This window comes from Solea senegalensis, linkage group LG1 (genome assembly GCF_019176455.1).
Source record: "Solea senegalensis isolate Sse05_10M linkage group LG1, IFAPA_SoseM_1, whole genome shotgun sequence".
NCBI lineage: Eukaryota > Metazoa > Chordata > Actinopteri > Pleuronectiformes > Soleidae > Solea > Solea senegalensis.
The window spans coordinates 23010243-23036939 of NC_058021.1; the positions used below are offsets into that span (position 1 = coordinate 23010243).

Below are 26697 nucleotides of genomic sequence, written 5' to 3' on the forward strand. Positions count from 1 at the left end.
CGGCATGACACTGCTCTATTAGGTTGCATCTCCACTACAAAAAAGTACCTACTTAACGTGGGCGGAGTCAACACTGCACGGCTGAAACTGCGGTGACTTCGTTTTATACGCGACACACACACACACAAGTGACTAGTGACTTCACACCACACTTCAGTAGTTGTTGGAGATTAACCCACGTTTTAAGGATTGTTAAGTAGTTAATTTATCTACAATTTTGGCACTGTTCAGCTTGATTTCTGTCCACACGTCTCCGGAGTACAGCTCCACAGACTACAGCGGTCTGTGCCTCACGATCAGCTGTGCTGTCCCTAAACACACCACTCCACTTTAAAAGACTCCTGTTAAATATTGAGGTTTCCCTGGTAGTTGTTGGAGATTAACCCACGTTGTTAGGATTATTAAGTAGTTTTAAGTGATCTATAGTTCAGCACTGTTCGGCTTGATTTGTGTGTGGGATGTCTCTTCCTGTGACGGGACTCAGTGGCCGGCAGTCTGACCAATCATCGCATAAGTACCTGCTTTTAAGCACGCTTGGAACCTCGTCTGAGCAGGTACTAAAAATAGTACCTGGTACCTGGTACCTGGTACTAGGCTAGTTAAACAGTACCGTGCCGTGGTGAGGCGAGTAGAGCCAGTGGAAATGCGCCATAAAATCACTGATTTTCTCAATGGAGTCTGGTGTGGGAGAAAGAGCTGCTACATAATTATATCTGTGGACAAATAATTGTTTGTAGATATTAATAAATGTAAAACAATATTCATTATATTCATAAGAATCATATCATCCCCGTGTGGTCACTTGTGTCACTGAGATGAATCTGAACAAAGGATTTTAAATGCAGAATTTTACAAAATAAGACATTGAACTTAGTGATGGAGGCAGCAGTGGATCAACAATTCTGTGCTGTGATGTTAAAATCACTGATTTTCTCTGTGGGCTTTGGTGTGGGAGAGTGGTTTACAAACTTAACTGTTACACAAGAAATTACAGACATATCTACGGTGGCCCTGAAGGTCAAAACAGAACAACATTTCAGAAAACAACCACATTTTGAGATTACGTAGCTGTTGATTACATTTTTGATTTAATTTCAATATAGAAGGTCACAGTTTAGTTGAAAGGGTTGTTTCTGCTTATATAAGATTTGGACCTAGAACCTGGTGAAGGTTTGGTTCTGATTGGAAAGAACCCGAGTAAATTCATAGTTTATTTAAAGGATGCAGCCAGAGAATCATGCTTCAATATAAGCTGATGCTTTAAGTTGTTTCGCTGTCAGTAAAGAAATGACACTTTGTGAATGGTGAGCTACACAGAAGTGTAGACACTGTGATGCCCTTTGAAGATGATCAGGAGGCAATGATTTGTGTGGAAATTGGCGCCGTGATGCATTTTGACAACATCCAGAAGATAAATCCGCACTTCACAGGATCTAGACCCTGGAATGAGACACGACTATGGTCAGCTACCAAGGATCCACCAGAACTATCCTTCCCAGGAGTTGACGTAGATTGGGACAGCCTAAATCTGGCCAATGAATCCACACTCGTAGAGTCCAGTAACTTAAATAGGACATGGCTATAGTTTAGTATGTCGTTCAAAAAGACACCAAAATGTCATGGTCGTGTCAAAGTGAAAAGAGGCCCAGTGGCACTGGCCTCCTAAGCCTGGATTTCCACTGGACGCGGAACGGCCGCGGAACGGTAGCCGTTGCAAATCGCTTCCATTCTAATCAATGTTAGCATTCCCACCGGCCGCGCTGCGGCGCGGATCAGCAGCGGCCCAGAAGCGGCTCGCCGCGCCGCAGCGCTATCGATAGGAATCAGTTCTATTTTTTCCGTTGCCGCTGCTGAACCTCGTAAATTTCAACGAAGCAGATCGCACAAGACAGGAAGTCCGACACAGTATCAAAGTAAAACACTTCCGCCCCCCTTTCAAAATAAAACACAATACGTTTATTAACTAATTTATTAACTATGTTATTACATTGTCAATACTGCACAGACAATCAGGACATAATGAAACTACATAAAACGAGGCAACTAGAGAAACTGACTAGCAAACTTCCACATGGTAGAAGCACAATATCGAAAATAGATGGCCAGATCAACAGTTCGTCCACGTCGGAGAATGAAAGAAGCTGTGTTGTTGTTGTTTCCTTTATACACACAGTCTATGGCGGGATCTCGCGTCCGTTCGAGATTATCGCGCAATCTTCCTTGAATACCGCTGGCTCCCAAGGCTCGCCCGGTGGGGATTGACGTTTGTAGTGGGCTTTCTTGGAGCAAGGTGGAGTAAAACATCCCAAATATGGCAAGAAAGTCATAGTAGTAATAAAAGTAACAGTAATGTTGTAGTACTCGAGATTGGTCTTGGTCTCGATACCACTTTTTGAAGGCCTCGGAATCGACTGCATTTTTACTCGGTCTTGTCTAGGTCTCGAACAAAGCGGACTCAGGATTTTATTTCAAGACTACAACTGTGGGGAGATCAATAAATTGCCTGTGCATTTTTTGCATTAACTTGTTAATATCATTACTGTGATTTTCAATTCAATTTATTTCAATTTATTTGTATAGCGCCAAATCATAACATACATTATCTCAAGGCACTGTACATAGACAACATCAAAGAGAGCAGAGAACCCCAACAGTTCACACAATGAGCAAACACTAGGCATCAGTGGAGAGAAAAAACTCCCTCTTAACAGAAGAAGAAATCTCTGACAGAACCAGGCTCAGAGATGTTCGGTAATCTGCCTCGACTGGTTGGGGTGAAAGGAAAATGGGGGACAGCGGAGAGGTGGGGGAAAGAAAGGGGGAGAGAAAGGACAAGAGGGAGATGAGGTAGAGACAGAAGAGAGAGAGAGACCAGGAGCAGATACACAACAACTATATCAAGTTTATACAGTCGACTTTTAATTATAACACAATAATAATGGTGATGATATGTATGATATGGAGAGCCTCGAAAACTGGATCTGGATCCTGCAACCTGCAAGATGAGAATACAGAGAGAGAGAGAGAGAGAGAGAGGGGGAAGGAAGGAAAGACACAAACTAGGGAGAGAAAGAGACAAAGTTAATTGCATATAAAAAGTCATATTCATATCCTGAGTGTGAGAGAGTGAATGTGCGTGCACCACAGGAAAATCCCCCAGCAGTCTAGGTCTATAGCAGCATAACTAAGAAATGGTCCAGGTTTCCCTGAACCAGCTCTAACTATAAGCTTTATCAAAAAGGAAAGTTTTAAAGGGGACATATTATACCCTATTTCCCCCATTAAAATAGTTCCCTGGTGTCCTAATGAACATGTCAGTGACATGCTTTGGTCAAAATACCATAAGGATGAAGAATCATAGTAGTTCAATAACCCTGCTAAACCCGCCCCTTTCAGAACGCTCGGTTTTCGTGCATGGTCCCTTTATATGCAAATGAGACACAGGCAAACACACACCCACTTCTTCCAGGGGGTTTCTGATTTCTCCTCTTTACAGCGCTTTACAGCTCTATTCGTCTCCCCCTCCCTCCACTAGTTCTCTGACAAAATCAACATGGCAGCACGCGCAGAAAACAGCGAGAGTGCCGTCACATTTACAACTGTAAATCAGTTAAAAACACTTAGGAACAGCACTGCTGATCGCCACCGCTGATCGCCAGCGGCAAGCTGAATAAACTGCATGTTGCTGTATCAGACCGGAGACTGTGCTCCGGAGACCTCGGCACCGCTGACCAGCTCCGCCGAGCTGGCGATCAGCGCCCAGACGGGGGATGGCGATCAGCGATGACACAGAGAGTGCCGCACCGCTGCACAGAGAGTGCAGCACCGCTGATCGTCAGCGGCGAGCTGCATAAACAGCTGCTTTATGTGATTGTATCAGACTGAGTCTGTGCTCCAGTCATGGAGGACGTACTGAACAGTCAGTCAGTCATCATCTACCGCTTTATCCTCAGCCAGAGGGTCGCGGGGGGTGCCGTGCCAATCTCAGCTACATCGGGCGATAGGCGGGGTACACCCTGGACAGTTCGCCAGTCCATCGCAGGGCCACACAGATAGAGACAAACAACCATTCACTCTCACACTCACTCCTATGGTCAATTTAGAGTGTCCAATTTCCCTATCCCCACATTGCATGTTTTTGGACTGTGGGAGGAAGCCGGAGAACCCGGAGAGAACCCACGCACACACGGGGAGAACATGCAAACTCCATGCAGAAAGGCCCTTGTTCCAACCGGGGCTCGAACCCGGGTCTTCTCGCTGCAAGGCGAGAGTGCTAACCACTCACCACCGTGTGGCCCACGTACTGAACAAATATTTTTAATTAGGACGTGTCAGAATGGTCAGTTATGAGCTCTATGTGATCTTTTCTTAACAATTTGTGTGTTTGTACGTTGGTGAAATACGTCCCCTGACTAAATACGGCGACCGCTGGCCGCAGTCTGATGTGAAATGGTGCGAACACACGTTTGCTGACTTTATCCGGCACATTAGCTTCATATATAAAATCCTCTGTAAACACTGTGCTCCACTGTGCAGCCACCAACAGCACACTTGTCCCTCCGCATTGACATAATACCGCTCTTCCTCCCGCGCCTGCACTCTCGCATTTTACAGGGACAAGGTGGAGCTAAGGTGGAGCTCTCCAAGTAAACTTACTGGTGGGGCGGTAACATTCACGGTGAAATGCGCATGCTGCCGTCATAAGCACAGGGAATTCAACATCGAGTGTTTTATCGCCTATACTTACACTAAGGGGGACCACGAAAACATGACTGAGTATTCTTTTTCCACACTTTGGCGACTGGTAGGGCCTCCAGAGTCCCAAATATAAGTATTTAAATGATTAAAAAGTTGATTTTGCATAATACGTCCCCTTTAAGTCTAACTTTAAATACAGAGAGAGGCTCCGCCTCCCGAACTGTCATTGGAAGCTGGTTCCACAGGAGAGGAGGAGCCTGGTAACTGAAGGCTCTGCCTCCCATTCTGCTCTTACAGACTCTGGGAACAACAAGTAAACCTGTATTTTGTGACCTAAGTGGTCTGTTAGGGTGATAGGGTAAGACTAGGTCTTTCAGGTATTAAGGGGCGTGACCATTAAGTGCTTTGTACGTGAGGATTTTAAATTGAATTCTAAACTGTACGGGGAGCCAGTGTAGAGAAACTAACACTGGAGTTATATGGTCTCTCTTTCTAGTTCCTGTCAGAACTCGTGCTGCAGCATTTTGAATTAACTGAAGGATTCTAACAGACTTGTTAGAACATCCTGATAATAAGGAGTTACAGTAATCTAATCTAATCTAGATGTAACAAAAGCATGAACTAGTTTTTCAGCATCCTGTAAAGACAGAATGTTTCTAATTTTCATAATGTTCCGCAGGTAGAAGAAGGTTGTTCTGGAAATTAATTTTATGTGTGAATCAAATGACATTTCCTGGTCAAAAGTAATTCCAAGGTTCCTCACAGTGGAACTGGAAGCCATGGTGATGTAATCTAAAGTGACAATGTGATCAGAAAGTTTTTCTCTGAGGTGTTTAGGGCCGAGTATAAAAATTTAAAAGTAGAAAGTTACAGGTAATCCAGGACTTAATGTCTCTTAGACATTCCTGGAGTTGAACAACCTGATTATTTCATCCGGCCTCATCGATAGATATAGCTGTGTGTCATCTGCATAACAATGAAAGTGTATGTTGTCAATCAGTCAGTCATCATCTAACCGCTTTATCCTCCACCAGAGGGTCGCTGTGCCAATCTTAGCTACATCGGGCGATAGGCGGGGTACACCCTGGACAGTTCGCCAGTCCATCGCAGGGCCACGCACAACTAGAGACAAACAACCAAAAAAGCAGAGTCAGATCAGTGAATATTTAATTTTTCAAGCTTCATAAAGGACATAACGTCCTGGAGCCATTGGTTACTGGAAGGAGCTGTAGTAGATTTCCAGTAGAAAAGAAGATGTCGCCTTGCCAATAGAGAAGTGAAAGCAATAATATCTATATGCACAGAGTTGTATCTACTATAATCCTCTGGACATCCAAATATGGCAATATAGGGAGAAGCCTTTACAGTTATTAAAAGTATTTTGGAAATGGTGTTGCACAACTTCTGCCAGAAAGATAACACTAATGGGCAAGAATAGAACATGTGAGTCAGATTGCAGGGAGAGGTATGACATTTGTCACAAATGTCATTGACAGTATGATAAATCCGTGACAGACGGGCCTTGGAAAAATGAACTCTGTACACAACCTTGAATTGTATGAGAGAGAGACGGGCACAGGATGAGCTTGTGTGGATCTTTTTCAGAGCTGCGTCCCACCAATTGTCACCAAAGATCAGCCCTAGCTCTGTTTCCCAGGCAGCCTTGATTTTAGTGATAGGCGAGCTGTTGTAAGATAGAAGGTTAGTATAAATTCTAGAAATGAAACCCTTCTGAATGCAATCAGAGCAAAAGAGCTTGTCCCATGGTTGAGCTGGGGGTAGAAACGGAAAAGCTGGAAACAGAGATTTGACACAATGTCTAATTTGAAAATATCGGAAAAGATGAGAAGTCCAATGCTAAATCTGAGAAACTACGAAAAATACCATTCTTATAGAGAGCTTTAAAATTGTCCAGGCCTTTGTGAAACCATATTGAAAAAGTGGGATCAGCTAGAGCAGGTTTAAATAAGTGATTCCTCAGTAACGGAGCCGAGGTGGAAGCGGACACAAACTGAAAATGTTTTCTGAACTGGTACCAGATTTTAAGGGTGGAATTCACCAATGGGTTATCTGGGAGGCCAGGGAGGGTAGTAGAAACAGAAGAGGTAAGAAAAGCCAATAAAGAGGGTGTGTTGAAAGACTTTACCTCAAACTTACACCAGAGGGGGTGTGATTATCCTGTCCAGAATGAGTTTTTATGTATATGTGAAGCCCAATAATACAATTGAAAATCAGGGAGGGAAAGTCCAGCATCTAGCTTACATCTCTGAAGGATGGACTTGTGTATTCTTGGGACCTTCCCACACCATAAAAAACTAGAAATATCCTGATCAATGGTCTTAAAAAAGCGCTTAGGTAGAAAAAGAGGAAGACATTGAAAAAAAAACAGAAATTTGGGCAAGATATTCATTTTAACTGTATTAATTCTTCCCACAAGCGATAAAGCCAAACTTTTCCATCTTTGCAGGTCAGATTTCATTTTAGCCATTAATGGGCCAAAGTTAGCAGACGGAAGAGTGGTTAATGATCTAGTTACATTGATTCCTAAATATCTAAAGCCAGAGCAGCTCAATCTGAAAGGGATGTCAGCTTGATCTAGTTGTAGTGCTGAGGCATTAACAGGATAACACTCAATTTTAGCAGTATTAACCTTATAGCCAGAAAAAGACCCGTTTATGTAGAAAGGATAAAATTGCTGGTAATGATCGGCCAGGGTCAGAGACATCAACAGCAAATCATCAGCATAAAGGGATAATTTGAATTCCATTCTGGATATCCCAGTAAAAATAGAGCAAGACCTCAAATGTAATGACAAAGGCTCTATAGCGAGAGCAAAAAGTAAGGGAGATAAAGGACACCCTTGCCGAGAGGGTTGCTTTTTTGAGAAGGGGTTTAATAACTGCTATTTTAAATGTTTGGGGCACATATCCAGTTAATAAGGATAGATTAATTTGAGTTAATATAGAGTTGTTAATTAAAGGAAACACATCTCTAAACAGTTTGGTGGGGATAGGATCTAACTGACAGGTTGATGGCTTAGATGATGAAACTAATGATGTTAACTCAGGGAGATCTATAGGGGAGAAACTGTCTAACTGTGCACCTGGTGCTTCTAAAGCTCTTGTGCTAAAAAATGAGTCAGTCCCAATATGAGGGAGGAGATGATCAATTTTTTCTCTAATTGATGTTATTTTATTCACAAAAAAGTTCATAAAGTCATCACTGCTCAGTGTTAAAGGAATAGATGGTTCAGTGGAGCTGTCAGTCAGCCTGGCTACAGTGCTGAAAAGAAACCTATGATTATTCTTATTTTCTTCAATTAAAGAAGTATAATAGGCAACTCTAGCTTTATATAGGGCTTTTTGTAAGCTACAAAACCATCTTTCCAGGCTATATGAAGTTCCTCTAGGTTACTGGAACGCCATTTTCTTTCTAATCTACGTAACGTCTGTTTAAGAGCACGAGTATTGGAGTTAAACCATGGTGCTCGTTTCATCTGATTCACCACTTTCCTTTTCAGAGGGGCAACACAGTCTAATGTAGTACGCAGTGAGGCTGCTGTACTATCAACAAGGTTATCTATGAGGGCGGGAGTAAAATCACAAAAGGTACCTTCAGATGTACTGACATATGGCACTGAGTTAAATAAAGGTTGTACTGTCTCTTTGAATTTATTAATATTATTATCAGACAGTATTTCTTATTTATGTTATTGTAGTTCATTATTGTGCAATTAAATGTGAGTAAATAATGATCAGTAAGGAGAGGGTTTTGAGGAACTATGTTTAGGTTATCAATATCAATACCATAAGTTAAAACAAGGTCGAGGGTGTGACTAAGGCAATGAGTTGGTTTATTAACGTGTTGAATAAAACCTATTGATTCCAACAGCGAGTTAAATGCGCAGCTAAGACTATCACGGTCAACATCTACATGGATGTTGAAATCCCCTACAATTATGATTTGATCTGTTTTAAGCACCAACTCAGATAAGAACTCAGAGAACTCTGATAGGAACTCTGAATAAGGTGCAGGTGGACGATAAACTGTGACTATCACAATTGGTTTCTGTGATTTCCAACTAGGATGAGATAGATTAAGAATAAGGCTTTCAAATGATGAATATCCTGGTTTGGGCTGGGGATTGATTAATAATCTAGTATTAAAAATGGCTGCTACACCTCCTCCTCAGTCTGAGCTTCTAGGAATATGGGTATTAGCATGAGTGGGTGGAGTTGACTCATTTAGACTAACGTAATCTTCTTCATGAAACCATCAATAAAATTGTCAGAAATTAGATCATTTATTAAAACAGATTTTGAGGAGAGTGACCTTATATTTATTAGTCCACATTTAAAAGTGGTATTATTTGACTCTATTTTATTGTTGGTATTAGTCTTTATTAAGTTAGAATGTCTAAAACCTCTTTTGTTTGTTATTGATTTATTTACTTTAGTTTTTACTTTAGTAGGTTGGGGGACAGACACAGTCTCTATGGGGTTTTTAATTGATTTTGATTTGTATGTCGTCCAAAATATGACATAAAGTCATCATATAGTATGTCGTCCAAAATGTGTCAAAAAGTCATACTATAGTATATGTGTCCAAAATGTGACATAAAGTCATCATATAGTAAGTCATCCAAAATGTGACATAAAGTCATCGTATAGTATGTCGTTCAAAATGTGACAAAAAGTCATAGCATGTCGCCCAAAATGTGACAAAAAGTCATAGTTTAGTTTGTCCAAAATGTGACAAAAAGTCATAAATATAGTATGTCCAAAATGTGACAAAAAGTCATAGTATAGTGTGTCGTCCAAAATCACTCAAAAAAGTCAAAGTTTGGTTTGACGTCCAAAATGTGACAAAAAAGTCATAGTTTAGTATGTCGTCCAAAATGTGTCATATTATTGTATAATCCAAAATGTGATAAAAAAAGTCATAGTATAGTGTGTTGTGACAAAAAGTCATCCCAAAATTTGACAAAAGTCATAGTATAGTAAAAATCAAAAAGTCATAGTTCAGATTGTCGTCCAAAATGTGACTAAAAAGTCATAGTTTAGTATGTCATCCAAATGTGACAAAAAAGTCATAGTTTAGTATTTTGTCCAAAAAGTGACAAAAAAAGTCAAAGTATAGTATGTCGTCCAAAATGTGACATATGGTCATCTTATAGTATGTCGTCCAAAATGTGACAAAAAAGGGTCGCGGGGGGTGCTGTGCCAATCTCAGCCACATCGGGCGATAGGCGGGGTACACCCTGGACCCAGTATGTCATCCAAAATGTGACATAAAGTCATCGTATACTATGTCGTCCAAAATGTGACAAAAAAGTCATGCTATAGTATGTCATCAAAAATGTGACAAAAGTCATGGTTTGTATGTCATTGACAAAAAGTCATGTCATCCAAAATGTGACAAACAAAGTCATCGTATAGTATGTCGTCTAAAATGTGACAAAAAGGTCATAGTGTAGTTTATCGTCCAAAATCACTCAAAAAAGTCATAGTTTAGTATCCAAAAATTTGACAAAAAGTCATAGTATGGTCCAAAATGTGACAAAAAAGTCATAGTTTAGTATTTTGTCCAAAATGTCACATAAAGTCAGCTTATAGTATGTTGTCCAAAATGTGGCAAAAGTCGTATGTAGTCCAAAATGTGACAAAAAGTCATAGTTAGTAGTCCAAAATGTGACAAAAAGTCATATAGTATATCGTCAAAATCACAAAAAGAAATAGTTTAGTTTGTCCAAAATGTGACAAAAAGTCAGAGTATAGTCAAAATGTGACAAAAAGTCGTCCAAAATGTGACAAAAAAGTCATAGTATAAAATCCAAAATGTGACAAAAAGTCATAGTAGTATGTCGTCCAAAATGTGACAAACAAAAGTCATAGTATATATATGTCAAAAAATGTGACAAAAAGTCTTATATAGTATGTCATCAAAATGAAAAAAGTCACTATAGTATGTCATCCAAATGTGAAAAAAGTCATAGTAACCCAAAATGTGACAAAAGTCATATATAGTATGTGTCCAAAAATCACTCAAAAAGTCATAGTTAGTTGTCGTCAAAATGTGACAAAAAGTCATCAAAATGTGACAAAAAATTAAAGTTTAGTATGTCGTCCAAAATGTGAAAAAGTCATAGTTTAGTATGTTGTCCAAAATTGAAAAAAAGTCAAAGTATAGTATGTTGTCCAAAATAATATGTCAAAAATGACAAAACTGTCATAGTATAGTGTGTCCAAAATGTGACAAAAAGTCATAGTTTAGTATGTCGTCCAAAATCATGTCCAAAATGTGACAAAAAAGTCATAGTATTGTATATCGTCCAAAATGTGACAAAAAAAAGTCAAAGTATAGTATGTCGTTCAAATTGTCACAAAAAAAGTCAAAGTATAGTATGTCAAAATGTCATAAAGTCCCAAAATGTGACAAAAAAATCAAAGTATAGTATGTCGTCCAAAATCACTCAAAAAAGTCATAGTTTAGTTTGTCGTCCAAAATGTGACAAAAAAGTCTACTCTATACTCTTTTATACTTTTTTGAAGAATTTCACATGAAATCTGTCATGTTTCAGAACATTATCACGTCTTTATCTCTCTGTTAGACAGACCTTTCCAACAGGAAACTGTAAACTCACTCACTCTCCCACACCAAGGAAAATCAGTGATTTTAGCCGTGAAAACAGTTGCTGGTCTACTGCTGCCCTCGTATGGTCAGTTTGTGTCACTGAGGAATGTCTAAATTAAATATTTGAAATTATAAAAATAAGACATTTGAACTTACTGAAGGAGGCAGAAGTGGATCTAGAACTTTTGTTGCTGTTATGTTAAAATCGCTGATTTTCTCTACCTGGTGCCGAGGTAGTGAGCGGTTTCCAGAGCGACAAACAAACATCATGTTCTACTGTCACTGCCTTATACTCTTCAGGGAGAGAAATACACACACACACACTTTCTTGTTTCCACACAACAGATGCTTTATTACGACAGGACGCTCACATGACACACGGGTGCTGGCACAGAAGCTAATGTTGCGCACACATCACATTCTTTTGCTTCACTTCCACAGAACGTGACTTAAAATTGAAAAAAAAAAGACAAATGACAAAGACACTTTTTCAAAGTGTGATCATGTGACCAGGTCTTTGACAGCTACAGTGATTATAATGGCTCGTTCCCTCGTTTAAAAGCAGCTTTACATTAATTTACGATTAAAGTGCAGGAGAAAAAAAACAAATAAATAGAGCTACATTATTAAAACCAAAATTTTAAATACTTTTAGAGTACATTATATCCTCATGAATATATATGTATATATATGTATATATATATATATATATTAACTCTATTTCCTAAATTTCCAATCAATCTCTAACTTGTTGAAATTACCCTTTAAATTGAATGTGTATATCTAAAATAATAGATATATTGTAGATCTGTCCTGAAAAGTGCGGTGACTTCAACATATAATATACCTTTAATAATACTATCTATCTACCTATATATGTATACATATATATTTAATTTACTTTCATAAATCTACTGCGGTGTGTGGTCGCCGTCACAGTCGCGGCGTTGGCTCCGCCTCCGCGGTTCAGATGTGATGAGACGTGGTGTGGCTGTCTTTGGGCCGGATCCGGGTCACGTGTTCCAGCTGCCCGGAGTCGGACACGTCGTAGCTCGTCTTGTACTTGGCTAGGATTTTCATCAGGGGGCGGAGCTTCAGCCACCACTGCTCCTTCGGAATCCTGTGGCTGAGAATGTTAAAAAAAAAAGATAGGAAGGTTTTAATTAGTGCTCAGCCCCTGCTCTGCAGCTGTATACACACAAATTCTCCCTTTCACACACTGTGCCGAACTGTAAATCAGTTAAAAACACTTAGGGACAGCACCACTGATCGCCAGCGGCACGCTGCATAACCTGCCTCTGTATGTGACTGTATCAGACTGAGTCTGTGCTCCGGTCATGGAGGACGTACTAAACAAATATGTTTAATTAGGACGTGTCAGTTATGAGCTCTGTGTGATCTTTTCTTAACAATGTGTGTGTTTGTAGGTCTGTGAAATACGTTCGCTGCCTAAATACGGCGACCGCTGGCCGCAGTCTGATGCGAAGTGGTGCGAACACACGAACACACGTTTGCTGACTTTATCTGGCACATTAGCTTTATATATAAAATCCTCTGAGGCTGGAAGTTTGTGTAAAACACTGTGCTCCACTGTGCAGCCACCAACAGCACACTTGTCCCTCCACGTTGACATAATACCGCTCTTCCTCCCTCGCCTGCACTCTCGCAGGGACAAGGTGGAGCTAAGGTGAAGCTCTCCAAGTAAACTTACTGGTGGGGCGGTAACATTTGCGGTGAAATGCGCATGCTGCCGTCATAAGCGCAGGGAATTCAACATTGAGTGTTTTATCACCTACTTACACTAAGGGGGACCACGAAAACATGACTGAGTATTCTTTTTCCACACTTTGGCGACTGGTAGGGCCTCCAGAGTCCCAAATATAAGTATTTAAATGATTAAAAAGTTGATTTTGCATAATATGTCCCCTTTAACACTCTTAATTGTGACACTAAAAGAGTTCAGAAAGGCAAAAAAAAAAAAAAGAAAAGTTCAGAGGTGTCCAAAATGTCAACATATAATAAAATGTTTCCAGTGTCAAGATTTTTTGCAGTTTAAGGAATTAAAAAATGTCAAAACAATTGAATATCGGGCGTCCAAAAAAAATCACAAAAACTTAACAGAACAGTCGGTAAAATAAAATAAGATAAGGCTAAAAAATACGATCGTAAGACGTCCAAAATGTCAAAATATAACATTTTCCATAAAAGTGTATTAGAGTTTTGTAAGACATTAAAAAACAGCAAAACTTTGGTGAATCCAAAATTGTTTGTTTTTTTTAAAGTTAAAGGGCTGCAAAAACGTTAAAATCTGACATCCAAAAAGTCACAAAAACATCACAGAAAAGTCTGTAAAATAACACATGGTAAACAAATACTTAACGTCTTACTTTACATTAACAAAAACATCACAAAGTCGTAAAATAATAAAAATAAAAAAGGTTCATAGGATATTAAAACTTTGTAAGTTAGTAAGACGTTAAAAAACACACTTTGTCACAACAATAAGGGGCATGAAAAAGTTGAAACATTGTCATAGTTAACATCACAACTTTATAGCAAAGATCCCTTAAATGTCAAATTTTTTATAAAATCGGACAAAAATGGACCTAAAAAAAGTCCATTTTTTTTTGTATTTTAGGGAATTAAAAAATCAATGTATAATAAAGTGTCTGAAAATATTCACTTAAAAATGTCAAAACGACTGAATATCTATTATATTACATTCATTTAGCAGACGCTTTTATCCAAAGCGACTTACAATGGAATTGAGTACAATCAGCCAGGGGTAGAGTCGAACTTGCGACCATTGCAATCATGATGACTTTCACACACAGGGTACCAGACTTAACCACTGAGCCACTCCACCCCCTCAACAACCAAAAAGTAGCAAAAACAGAAAAGAAAAGTCGGTAAAATAACAAAAGATGAGGCTAAAAAATAACAAACAAAAAATGTCAAAACAAAATGTTTTTAAATTTGTTGTATAGTAGGCATTAAAAATGACGCACAAATGTCTAAATAAAGTGTTTAAAATGTTATGAAAGCGCCATTAGCTGCAGCTTTAGCAGTAGCATAGTTTTAAAATGATTTTTTTCTCAAAATTTTCTTACACAAAATCCGTCTCGTCTCGAAGCTGCGACACAGGCTGAAAGACCATCGCTCTACGGCGCATCCCCAACAGGCAGGCGGTGTCGTCCGAGTTCGCAAACACTCGCCCTGCGACAAAGACAGAGAAAAGTTCTTTGGCGTTAAAAACTCAAGACGACTCAAATCGAAACCAGAGCAAAAATAAAATTTTTACCTCCTTTGTACGAATCTTTGAGCGTCCGAGTGATCCACTGCATAGCTTTGGCTGCGATTTTGGTGCCGAAGTTTCTGTCAAACGGAGATGGAGCGCCCCCCTGTGGACAGAAAAAAAAGAAACGTGAACTATAAAATCATCAGAAACAAACGATCTGCCATGTTCGTCCATGCGAGTGCTCGTCAAACCTGCTGCATGTGACCCAGGATGTTCTTCCTGCAGTCGAACACGCCGCGACCTTCCTCCGAGTAAAGCTGGTAGATGAAGTCCGCCGTGAAGTTGTCGTTACAGTTCTCGTTCCTGGAAAATCAGAGACATTGCAGACGAGAAAATAAACAAAAACAACAAGTAAATCAAAGAGTCGCACAGAAATTCAACTCTCATTACAAACGCTGCAAGCTGTTTTTGTTTGAAACCTGGCAGGAATTCTTCTGAGAAAGAAGTGGGAATTCTCAGATTAGAGTCAGGAAGTCAGAATTATGTGAAAAAAGTTGCAATTTGGAGGAAAAAAAAAAAAAGTCAGAAAGTTGGAATTCTGGGAAAAAGTGGGAAATGTGGAATCGATTAATCATTACAGCCCCATATTTTTGTGGCAGCTCAAACTTTTTTCCTGTGCATCACAGGAATAACATAAATAATGAAAAGAGTCAAATTGTTAGTAAACAAATGATTTCCATGAGAAACAAAACTTCATGTTACTGCAGATACATGTCAAACAAATATCCAGCGACTCATCTGTGGGTCCCCACCCAGTGTTTGGGAAACACTGACATAAAAAAACATATCACAAAGTTAATTGAGAAAAATCATAAACGTTCAACGACAAAGTAAAACTGGAGTGAATTCTCCTCAGTGACCCTGAGCAGGTGACATCAGCTCTGCTGACGCACACTTGTGACGCTTATTTAAATTCTGCAGGTGTAAAAATAAAGTCATAAAAAAAATAAAAACACACCCTTGGTACAATGTCACCTAGACCCTCATCTCACACTCGTCCTATTTTCCTCCTCACAACTGCGTCTCCAGGAGTAGTGCTGCCATCGTGGTGGTGCAGTGGACTAAAATAGCCACTAACAGGAGACGAGACGCGGAAAACAACGCAGAAACAGCAGCAAGGTCGAGTCGAGTGATGTTAGCAAATACTCATTTTTAAAAATGAAAAGACGTCAGGTTTCTCCTCTCCCTCCCTCCTGACAACCAAACACAAACACAGACACAAAGTGTTTTGGTGAGGATGTAACGACACATGAAGGAGACAGTGAAGGATCCTCACCTGAGCACTAGTCCTCTCTGGACGCTCGTCTTCATCTTCTGCGTCAGATGCTCCACGTTGGCCTGGAAAACACGGAGCGGAGTCAAGTCAAGAAAACCGGAGCGGAGACAAAAATACAACAACCTGCACGACGACAATGCAGCGACACTCAGGCCGTTAATCACACGCTGCCTCCTCCTTCTCCTCCTCCTCCTCCGACTCACCACAACAGAGAGCGGCAAGGTAATGTCTGGGCCACTAGAGGGCGCCAACACGTTTGTTTTTAAATGTATGTGTAGGTGTTTCAAGACGTTTTTGGTCATCAAACTACTTTTTAATAGGGTTTTTCCAGATTTTTCAGCACCTTAAATGTGAATATTCTCTGTATTTTTGGTCATTTAAATAATAACTTTCCCACATTTTAAACAACTTCTGGAAGCGTGTTGGTGGAAATAATTGTACATTTTTGGCTTTTTACATAAACTACGCTGTACTGTCATTCACCAGATGTTAAAATATCAATGTTTAGTTGGAGAAAAAGTTATTTTGTTGGTTCTTTTGTGACTAAAACAGCTGAATAAGCTGCTACCTGTTTCTCACCTGCAGGTCGCGGATGTCAAATGGCTCCTCGTAGATATAGACGGTGTCGGCGCCCGCCGCCAGACCGCCCACCGTGGCCAGGTAGCCACAGTAGCCGCCCATGGTCTCGATGATGAAGACACGCCTCTTGGTGCCGCTCGCCGACTGTTTGATGCGATCGCACGTCTGATTCACATGAGGAGGAAAAATGTCCATGAACAAAGAGAGCGGGAGTTTATTTTATGACACAGAAAACACGTGAGTAGAGCTGACAACCGTCTAAATAATAAAAGATGTTTGCTAATTGTCGTGTTAACGAAAACTGGAAAAACGTTTTCCTTACCTTAACTGAAATAAAAAATGATAACACTAAATGTATTATTACTTGATTTATCATTATTATTTATTTATTAATAATTAATTTTGAGAGGTTTTATTTGAGACACAATACCTGGCAAGTATTCCAATTTACAAAAAAATTAAAACTAATAAAAACTATCAAACCCAGTGACATCACAGTGATGTTAGCTTACGAAAGACAAACAGATTTACAAACAAGAAGAGAAAGATTTATCGCAAAATTTCATCATCAATATAACAACATTGAATAACATGCACAAGCATATAAAGATAACGGCGCGTTTTCTTAAAAAGACTCAAAAGGTGCTGCGTTCCATTTACATCAGAAGTCGGAAGAGGTCAGAAATGCATATGAGTCTTGGGCTAGCCGTTGTTAGCAACGGCAGCTAGCAGAAGTTTGTCTACGATTATTTTACTGTGAAACAAGTTCAACAGGAAGTAACAGGAAATTCTATTGTAGTGGTCGCTCCAGTTCAACCTGAAATTCCGACTTTTGACTACAACTGGAATGCACCATTAAATCCAAACAGCACCAGGATTTTCTTTAGTTTGAATCCGCTCCACTGGACCTTGCTCCCTTACCTCCACGATGGCGTTGATGGATGTGTCGGCGCCGATGCTGAGGTCGGTGCCGGGAACATTGTTACTAATGGTGGCGGGTAACATGCACATGGGGACGCAGAACTCCTCGTGGTGGTCACGGGCCTCGTACAGCTGCAGCAGCGACTCAAAGGCCTGGCGGTGGCAGGCGGCCGCAATGTTGGGTTAGACCAGCAGGGGGCAGCACACTACATATACATGTGCTGTCAGTCAGTGAGTATGTGTGTGTGTGTGATTGTGCTGTCATGGTGCTCAGAGCAATAATCAGACTTTTTTTGGCAAAATCTAAAATCATTTTTATATTTTAATAACCTGAAACTGAAAAACAATTTGCTGCATTTTCGGAATTCCTGCCTAATGCAGCTTTAATTTCTGTAGTTTTTATACATTTTAAAAACATTTTTGGTATTTAAATCCATTTTAATTAAGGAAATATGCAACTTTTCTACTCTTTAAATGCAAAAATTGTTCTATTTAAGAAGTAAAAAAAAAATCAGAAAACTTGTTTTGATGACTAAAACCCTTAAACCTTTTAAATGATTATCAACATAATTCACAATTTATTTCGTAGCTAATCGTTTCGGCCCTGTTTGCTATTATCGGCTCTGCTTTTGCAAGATTTTTAAAACAGAGCCTTTTTAACAAATAACAACAAACCGTTATTTTGATTTAAAGCCCACATAGACTGGAAGCTCCAAATTAACGCTGCGTTTGTGTGTGTGTATCTGCGTCATTACCTCGTTTATGAAACCCTAAGGTTTCAGAACAAACAGTTCAGCCACTGCTGAGAAAATTGTGTTGTATTGTTTTCCTGAGATCTGCGAAGCGGATCGGCACTTCCTTAATTTGATGTTATAGCGCCTCCTGGTGCGGGCACTAGTCCGGGCACATCCGGTTGCGTACATTCAACCGCAGAAGAAGAAGAACTACTCTCGTTGTAGCTGCTGAGATGCAGAGCATCCACCGTGCCAGAGGGGGAGCTGTGTATCTGAGAGCTGGCCTATCTATTACGTCACTTCCAGGTACCTGGCCAATCACAGGACAGTGGGAAAGCTCTCGTTGGCTGGCCAATCACAACACAGTCCACGTTCTGGGGGTGTGGTTTTGGTCTGAAACAGCGCGGCTGACGAGAGCGTCAGTGAGGAGATATTTTGATCGGCTCGTTTGCAGTGATTAGGAGGTTTTTAATCATGAAAACAAGTTAATATATGTAAGTTGACCTCCATAACTAACATATATGTGCAATACAAGCATTCTATGTCACCTTTAAGATTCTCAATTAAATATGGAAAGAACGAATGATACACAGATTTAATTTTATTTAAACTGAGACCATGACAGTGTGTGTGTGTGTGGGGGTGTTCTCTGGCTCTCTCCTGTTGACGGGGTTCTGGCTTCCTATTGGCTGAGAGGATGTGGGAGTGGGGGGCCAGGCAGGAGGAGAAGATAATACGTGACAGTGTTGACGTGACGAGACGCTCCAAGAGAGACGACCGTCTCCTTCTATGTCCGATAAAACCCAGAGACTCATTCAAGGTTCAGGCCACAGAGTCTCCTGTGGGGGAGACAATGAGGAGGAAGAGCGTCCCTGTTGCAACGTAGTGGAATCGCTGCTGTTTACCAGACATTTACAAAAAAAAGCCACGCGCTTTTTTAAAAAAAAAAAAACATGCCACAACACGCAACTGCATGCTCCGACACTTACCTGCCAACCCGAGCTGACTCGCTCGCTCCAACGACAACCAGCAACAAAGGTTTTCTAACTTCTGTGACCTGATTTTACGTCTTTGTGTGGACGTGTCTTTACTTAGTTTTTTAGTGTTTCTTTTTTATAAATGTCAATGTTTTGCTGCATTATCTTTTTCAAATGAATCGTTTTCTGTCTAAACTGCTGTTTTTTCATTCTACGATGAAAGTGCACCTGTATCACTGCCGCCGTGTGCTTGTTTATGTGTAAACAGAACGTGTGTGCGTTCCGTTTGGCCGAGTGAATTCTAGGTTTCTGTCCCTTGTTTACACTGAAAATATGACAGCACTTCACAGCAGGCTCACCTGTCAAAATCTGCACCGTCTTAAGTTTCCTACCCCCTATTTTATTTCATTTCCTGCTTTGACCTACAGGAAGGTTTGTGTCACCCTGCACCAAACTCCAGAAAGAAAAACAACAATTTTAACATCACAGCACACAGGAGTCGCTGACCCACTGCCGCCTCCATCACCCAGTTCAAATGCGTTACCTTGTGATTTCGGTTTATCAAATCCTTTGCGCGGATTTACCTCAGTGACACAAAGTGACCACATGGGGCAGCAGTAGACCAGCAGCTCCTGTGTCCCTGTGAGCTAAAATCACTGATTTTTTCTATGGAGTTTGGTGCAGATGTGAAAGCATTTTGTTTCCACTTGGAAACGGTCATCTAATGGTGAGATAAAGCAAAAAACATATATCATTTTAAGACTTAAACTGGAGTATATCTTATTAGGTGACACGTGTGCGTGTGCATGTCTAATATTTACATTACATGTCATTTAGCAGACGCTTTTATCCAAAGCGACTTACAAAAGTGCATTTAAACATTTGGGTACAAATGGAGCTAATATCAATTAGCTCCACCCTCTGATTGCTGGCGCGTGGAAGCAAGTCGTCACACAAAGACGCCGTGATACCTGGCAGGCTGACTGTAAAGCGCAGCCACACTTACATCAGTAATGGCGTTCAGAGCGGTGTCTGCACCGATGCTGAGGTCTGAACCAGGTATATTGTTGGAGACTGTGGCCGGGACCATGACCATGGGCACACAGAACTCATTATATTTGTCCCGTGCTGAAGAAAGTTCCAGTAATCCCACGTAGGCCTGCAGCAGTGAGAGCTTATTGGTTTGGTTTTTTTTTGATGTAGAGACAAAGAGGGATGAGGTCGCGAGAGGCAAAGCGGTGGGGAAAAAAAAAACACGAGTGGGAGGAGCTGAAGCAGTGGTGGTGGTTTCTGTATTATGTTAATCTTAAATACGACGTTTTATGGATGAATGAGAAACAAGGAGGAGGGGAGGAGTCAACTGGCAGAGAGGGAGGGGCTTAACGTGAAGAGGTGTTGTATAGCTGTAGCTAGGGGAGGGGAATGGGAGAAATTAAAGTCTGGGAGGAGTTGACGGGTGGGAGGAGCCAAGAGGAGAGAGCCAGGGCCAATCAGTGAGACACAGACAGGAAGTGGACGACAAACAAGGATGAATTGACGATATGCATGGTCACTGAGTCCGATTATTTACGATACAGATTCTACAGAATGTTTAGTGACAGACTTTTTCATTTTCAGCCATGTTGAATAACTACTCAAACAACTACTTAACAGCAATATCGGAGGTTTTAATCGCTAACGTTACCTTACAAAGTCAGGTAAAGGAAGTTAAGGAGCTGCCTTCTATTTTAGCTTTAGCTTTAAGTGATACTTTGGGCATAATCGTCAGTTCATATTTACATCAGGGCCAAACTGCCAAGTTCAAACACCAGCATATTTTTATTTTTAAGCATTATTTAACGACCTAATCTTAGGTATTGATGAGAATTTTACATTCATTTAACCTTAATCTGGACCTTAAATAAATCCATTTTAGTGGCTCAAAAATGACACTTGTCTGATACTGATAGAAGTACAATGAATGTGGTCGATTTAAAGCGTCCAATTAATCCAAACCAATGGGAATTGGGTACTCTGCTCTCAGAGGTAATCCCGGCCCATGATCTATCAAGATTCGAACCAGCCACCCTCCAGTTACTCGCCAAGATCTCTTACCACTCATCCACTGTTCTGCCTGTATTTACCACTGAACTCTAACCAGCCATTTTACAAACATAAAGCTACGACTGCGTAGTGGACATTTGGTATTTTAACATTTTTCTTTGCAGCTTGGCACACGGGGACAGACGAGACGAGAAAGTGTGTAACATTTAAATGTGTCTTTGTTGTGTTTTTAAAAATGTAAAAAAAATTACATTTTCAAATCAGCATAGTCAGTGAAAATGATATGGGCTCAATGCTGAACATGAAAAACACATTCAAACTGGAATGAAACAATAATGGAACGATCTTTTCAAGTCCTACATAGTACTTTTTTTGGATCAAAAAGAAAGATTAAATTTCAGTGTCAAAGTTACGTACCTCAAAACCCCCGATGACGAGCAGAGCGTTGATGTTGTGGATCCTCATCTGCTCTGCAATTTTGTCCAGATGTTTTCCTGGAAGAGTTCTAGACAACAAAGAGAGTTACAGTAAGTGAGACATTTTTCCACTTAAATCCAGGAGCAAACGTGGCTTTATTTGTAGCTACTTTTGGAAACAGTGGGGGTGCCACAGGGTTCAGTACTTGGACCGCTGCTGTTTCTTTGTATATCAATGGAAAATGTTTGGTTTCAAAGCCACTTAAGTGTGTTTTAAAGAAGATAACTGATTTTCAAAGTCACTGAAGTGCTGATGACACTGCGGTATTTTGTGAAGTGGAACATCTAAAATGACTTTTGGCCACAGTGGAGAAAAAAAACTGCACATCATTTTCCACTTAAATTTACAGCTACTATTAAAAATGGTGGGATTCCACAGGGTTCAGTACTTGGACCGCTGCTGTTCTTTTGGTATATTAATGGAAAATGTTTGGTTTCAAAGCCACTGAAGTGTGTTTTAAAGGAGATAACTGAGAAAATTCCACTTAAATCCAAGTAAAGTGACTTTATTTGTAGCTACTGTTAGAAACGTGGGGGGTGCCACAGGGTTCAGTGCTTGAACCACTGCTGTTCCTTTGTATATCAATGGAAAATGTTTGGTTTCAAAGCCACTAAAATGCATTTTAAGGTAGATAAGTGAGAAATGGTCTACTTTATTGACAGCACTCACCTTTTTGTCCCGAGCAGTGACCCTCCCTGACCAGTCCATCCACCCACATCTCCCCATTTGATCTCCTTGATCTGAAAGAGGAAATAAATACACTTTATAAAAATATTAGTATTAGTAAATTTTGGGCCACTTTTGTCTTGTCTTTTGAGCAGTTTCTCCCTCATTTTAAGGTCAATTGCTCATCCCTTTGTGAGATTATGTTTCTTAAAACGAGTAAAACATATATCAAATTAAGAACATGTGGTTTATTTTACTTTAAGCACAGCTATTTTGTGCAGCTTCACTTTTTAATCACGTCTAATCCTCCCGCACAAAGGCTTGATCGCTTTCAACGGGTCAGAGTTACTTTCCACACAGCTGAGAGAGAATGTGTGAATGTGTGATACTCTGTGTGTGTGTGTGTGGAGTAGCAGCAGCTGTGGGAGCGCAGTAATTGGCTTACACTAAGCAGCAGCAGTGTTTATCTGCACACACGGTTATTATCAGTGTAGCATAAAGGACAAAGGGCGACTGCGACACTTTCTGCTCCACTGCTCACTGTAACCTCAGAGGTCACAGTGTAAGGGAGGAACAATTATCAACCAAAGGTCTCATAACTCATGGCCAGACTTCCCATCGACGTAAAATCAACTTCAGGTTTGCCACATCTAAATCTTGATAACAGTTGAGTAAAAAAGTCTAAATCCTGTTTTGTTGCAGGAAGATCTCAGTCGTAGTGTGTGGCTTGTAAACCCGAAATGTGTGCATTTTTTAATCATAGTAACGATGGTATAGCATTGAAAAATGGAACGCACCATAACGTCTACATCCGAAAAACACCAGGGGGCAATGTTAAGGGTCAGTCTGTCAAGTTCTGCTTGTGTTGCTCAATCTTGGTGGATTTATTTGCTTGAAACTCATCATTGTTGCTGAAGATTTTCCTGCCAACATGGCCGTGTAAGCAAAGTGAGTCACATGGCGTCCGGAGCTTAGACTTCACCTTAAAGAGGCAACAGTCTCCGCCCACCCCTCATGCACGGTGCCCCCATCCACTGCCTCACCTGTCCTTTGTAGAATCCCTCGAAGCCGTCACTGACCGCAAACACCCTGTGGCCCTCTGCGATGCCCACTCTGACGGCAGAGCGCACGGCACCGTTCATTCCTGCCGCCGGTGCCCCGACATTCAGCACCGCTACGTTGAACGCGTTCTGCTGGTTGATACACAGAAACACAGTTAATGCACGGAAAAGTTAAAGCAAAACCTTGAGCATTTGTCGGCACACGTCAGACACGTCAAAGCAAAGTCCAAATATAGTCCAAAATACAGATTTTCCAAAATATTTCTGCAACCTATAAAGCCTAGTGATACTATTGGTTATATACTGATTTATACACAGGATTTATAGAGATTATATCAGTGGTCCCCAACCCCCAGGCCGTGGACTGGTACCGGTCCGTGGTTCAATTGTACCGAGCCGCACAGAAAGAATACATAACTTACATTATTTCTGGTTTATTTATTATCTGATTCTGAACGATGTTGTAAAATTACCAAATTCTCTCCGCCGCATGTGTCTATGACTCACTCTGGACGCATGTCAAGATGCTTGCCTCGGTCAAATGCAGTGGTGGGCTGTCAGGGCTCTCTCTGCTGGCCCTGACAATATCAAAAAAGTATTTTTTTTTATTATTATTATTATAACTATTTAATTTTTTAAATTATTATTTTTTTTTTTTTAATAATCAAATGAATGTGTGTCTGAATGTGTCTGAGTTCAATTCAGAGGACAAAACTGTTGATCATAAATAGTGCCAGGGACATGTTCCCCGCGTAGCTTACGCCTATATGCTTATGTGGAAGCAGTAGCCTATAGATGCGCAGTGGTGTGCGTTATGGTTGTTGCAGATTTTTACTGAAGGCCCTGACGGAAACCCCACGGTACGCTACTGGTCACATGTCACGGTCCCCCAACCGGTGTGCATGCCGTTGACGCGCGGCTGCGCTCTTTGCAGTATCGTTGGTGAAATGTTACTGCTAATAAAGTTGCATACACAGTGGACGTTTATTATTATATTTACAAAATACTAGTTTTTATGCCGGTCATATAATTTTATTTTGTTGTATTTATTCGCCACATCTACAAGGCCGGTCCGTGAAAATATTGTCTGACATTAAACTGGTCTGTGGCGCAAAAAAGGTTGGGGACTGCTAGATTATATGACAGACATGTGGATACAGTTTATTCTTCTTGGATTAAAAAGTTACAGTTTTCTGAAGTGTGGTTGGATTAGATTGTGACACAAAGTCAGCGCTGACTGTGCAACTGTGAGCGCCCCCTGCTTGTGAGAATGAGCCTCTCTCCACCACACCGAAGTCCATAGAGAAAATCAGTGATTTTACAAAACACACCGGAGTTGTTGATCCCCTGCTGCCTCCATTAGTCACTTTCGTGCGATTTTTTTAATTTGGTGTTTGTAATAATTTATTTAGGTTTACCTCAGTGACACAAACTGACCACACAGGGCAGCAGCAGAGCAGCGGTGGGGCAGCAGATCCTGTGTCGGTGTGATATAAAAAAACTATGATTTTCTCTGTAGAGTTTGGTGTGGGAGAGTTTCTGTTTTCACTCAACAATCTCATGATATCGTAAACTGAAGCAGACATCTTGTCTTGGTTTAATCCCCCTTTTTTTATGAATTTGGCCTGTAGCACTGAGACTTTGATTAAAAAGAATATTGTAAGTGGCTAAAATCTGTTTTTCCTTGCGTCCCTGCTGGCAGCCACGTTTCAACCGAGTGCACACCACAGTGGCTGCTCCTTGACACGGGGGGCACTCACAGTGCAGTCAGTACCGACGGTGCCACTTAACTGAACAACCACATTTCAAAATAAAACCATTAAAATACCAGCTTCATGCCTCAGTCAGAACAGTTTGACCGTCTCTGTGTCTCATTAACGAGACCTGGTCTCAGAGCAGCAGCAGCAGCATCAGGCGGAGATTACCTTCACATGCAAGAAGCCACATGCTGCTTATGAACTCAGAGAAACGACAGCAGCAGCAGGTTTCTCATCACAGCTGAAGGCTGGAGTGCAAACGGCCACCGACAGTTTTCTGTTTCTGTCAAGGTTCTCACGCTCTGTGCTGCTCCTGACTGAGCCGGACACGCTTCACAAGACACAATCCAGAAGACAACTTTCATGCCCTGAACTCATTCACTGACAAACTCCGGGAGCACAGAACCACCTGGCTTCTGATTGGATGATGGGATACCACGTTGTCACAAAAATGAAAAATCAGTCACCTGTGGAACAGACAGGTCTGTGAAATCATAATGAACTTTCAATCAGTGTTTCCAAAACCTCACAATCATGTTCTCAAATGTCTTTGTTTTTGTCCACAAACCAAAAATGATTCCATTTAATTATTTTTGTATGTATGTATGCAGCAAAGAAACCAGGAAATATTCACATTTAAGAATCTGAAAACAAAAAAAACACTCAAAATTATTAATAAATGATTAAAATAGTTGCAGATTAATCCAGTAATCGATGCATCAATAATGGGTTTAATCGATAACTAAATCATTCATCAACTATGTTGTGTTTTGAGTGTTTTTTCAATAATTAAAAACTGATTGATTTCAGCATCTGAAAATGTGAACATTTCCTGGTTTCTTTGCTCCATTATAACAAAGAAATCAATCAACATGAATGGTTTTGGTTTGTGGACAAAACAAGACATTTAAGAACATCATCATTTCCAAGTTTGGGAAACACTGATCAACCTTTTTCAACATTTTACGGACCAAACAAGTACTCCATTTGAGAAAAATAATCATTAGATGCAGCTCTAATTCATAGTAAAGACAAACCCGTGACTGTTGTTTAGTTTTTCGAAAATCCACTCTAAACGAGTTCATCTGCGAGGTTAAAGTGGAGTTGAACTGAGTGTGTTTCAGCTGCAGCCTCATCACATACTACTATCTCCTCGTCCTCCTCGTCAGGACCGATACAGTCACAGAGAAACAGACTTGAGGGGTTAGTGCAACAAAAAAACATGAAATACCTCACAGGCTAACGCACAAATCTCAGAGGCGCTGGTGGAAAAAGACACATTAGAGTGTTAGTAAGTTCTCAGTGTGTTCATGTCGCTGTTGTTGTTTTAGGGTTCGGGATCAAAGGCCACTTACGTGTGGAAGTTCCCCGTCAGCTTTGTGGTAGGAGAGGAGTCTGTATGTGGCAAGGTTGTGCTCAAAGCTCCTGTAGACGACCAGAGACACAGAGGTTCAGAGAGCAGTAACAACAACGACAGACCGGGAGCTTTATTTTCCACTGTATTAAGCACCAGGAAGCAACCAGGAACCATTTTCAAGAATTTAGGCCTTTGGCTTGTTGGCAGCCACGTTAACAGA

At 40.6% G+C, this 26697-nt stretch overlaps 1 protein-coding gene across 7 annotated transcripts in view; it reads right to left on the minus strand.

Moving 5' to 3' along the window:
* Nucleotides 1-11659: 11659 nt before the first annotated feature.
* Nucleotides 11660-26697, minus strand: part of LOC122770465 (ATP-dependent 6-phosphofructokinase, platelet type-like) — a 37156-nt gene continuing 22118 nt past the window's right edge. For 2 of the 7 annotated variants that reach the window (XM_044027351.1, XM_044027369.1), the window contains exons 12-22: nucleotides 26476-26545; nucleotides 23346-23492; nucleotides 22306-22376; nucleotides 21577-21664; nucleotides 17406-17558; nucleotides 16485-16649; nucleotides 15906-15967; nucleotides 14821-14932; nucleotides 14633-14732; nucleotides 14442-14547; nucleotides 11660-12457 (exon numbers count right to left, since the gene is read on the minus strand). In XM_044027351.1, the coding sequence (XP_043883286.1) occupies nucleotides 12298-12457; nucleotides 14442-14547; nucleotides 14633-14732; nucleotides 14821-14932; nucleotides 15906-15967; nucleotides 16485-16649; nucleotides 17406-17558; nucleotides 21577-21664; nucleotides 22306-22376; nucleotides 23346-23492; nucleotides 26476-26545 (1234 nt within the window). In that variant the 3' untranslated portion in view covers nucleotides 11660-12297. Of the gene's footprint in view, nucleotides 12458-14441; nucleotides 14548-14632; nucleotides 14733-14820; nucleotides 14933-15905; nucleotides 15968-16484; nucleotides 16650-17405; nucleotides 17559-20122; nucleotides 20276-21576; nucleotides 21665-22305; nucleotides 22377-23345; nucleotides 23496-26475; nucleotides 26546-26697 lie in introns of all 7 variants that reach the window. The other 5 variants (XM_044027360.1, XM_044027377.1, XM_044027384.1 and 2 more) reach the window with 3 other exon arrangements.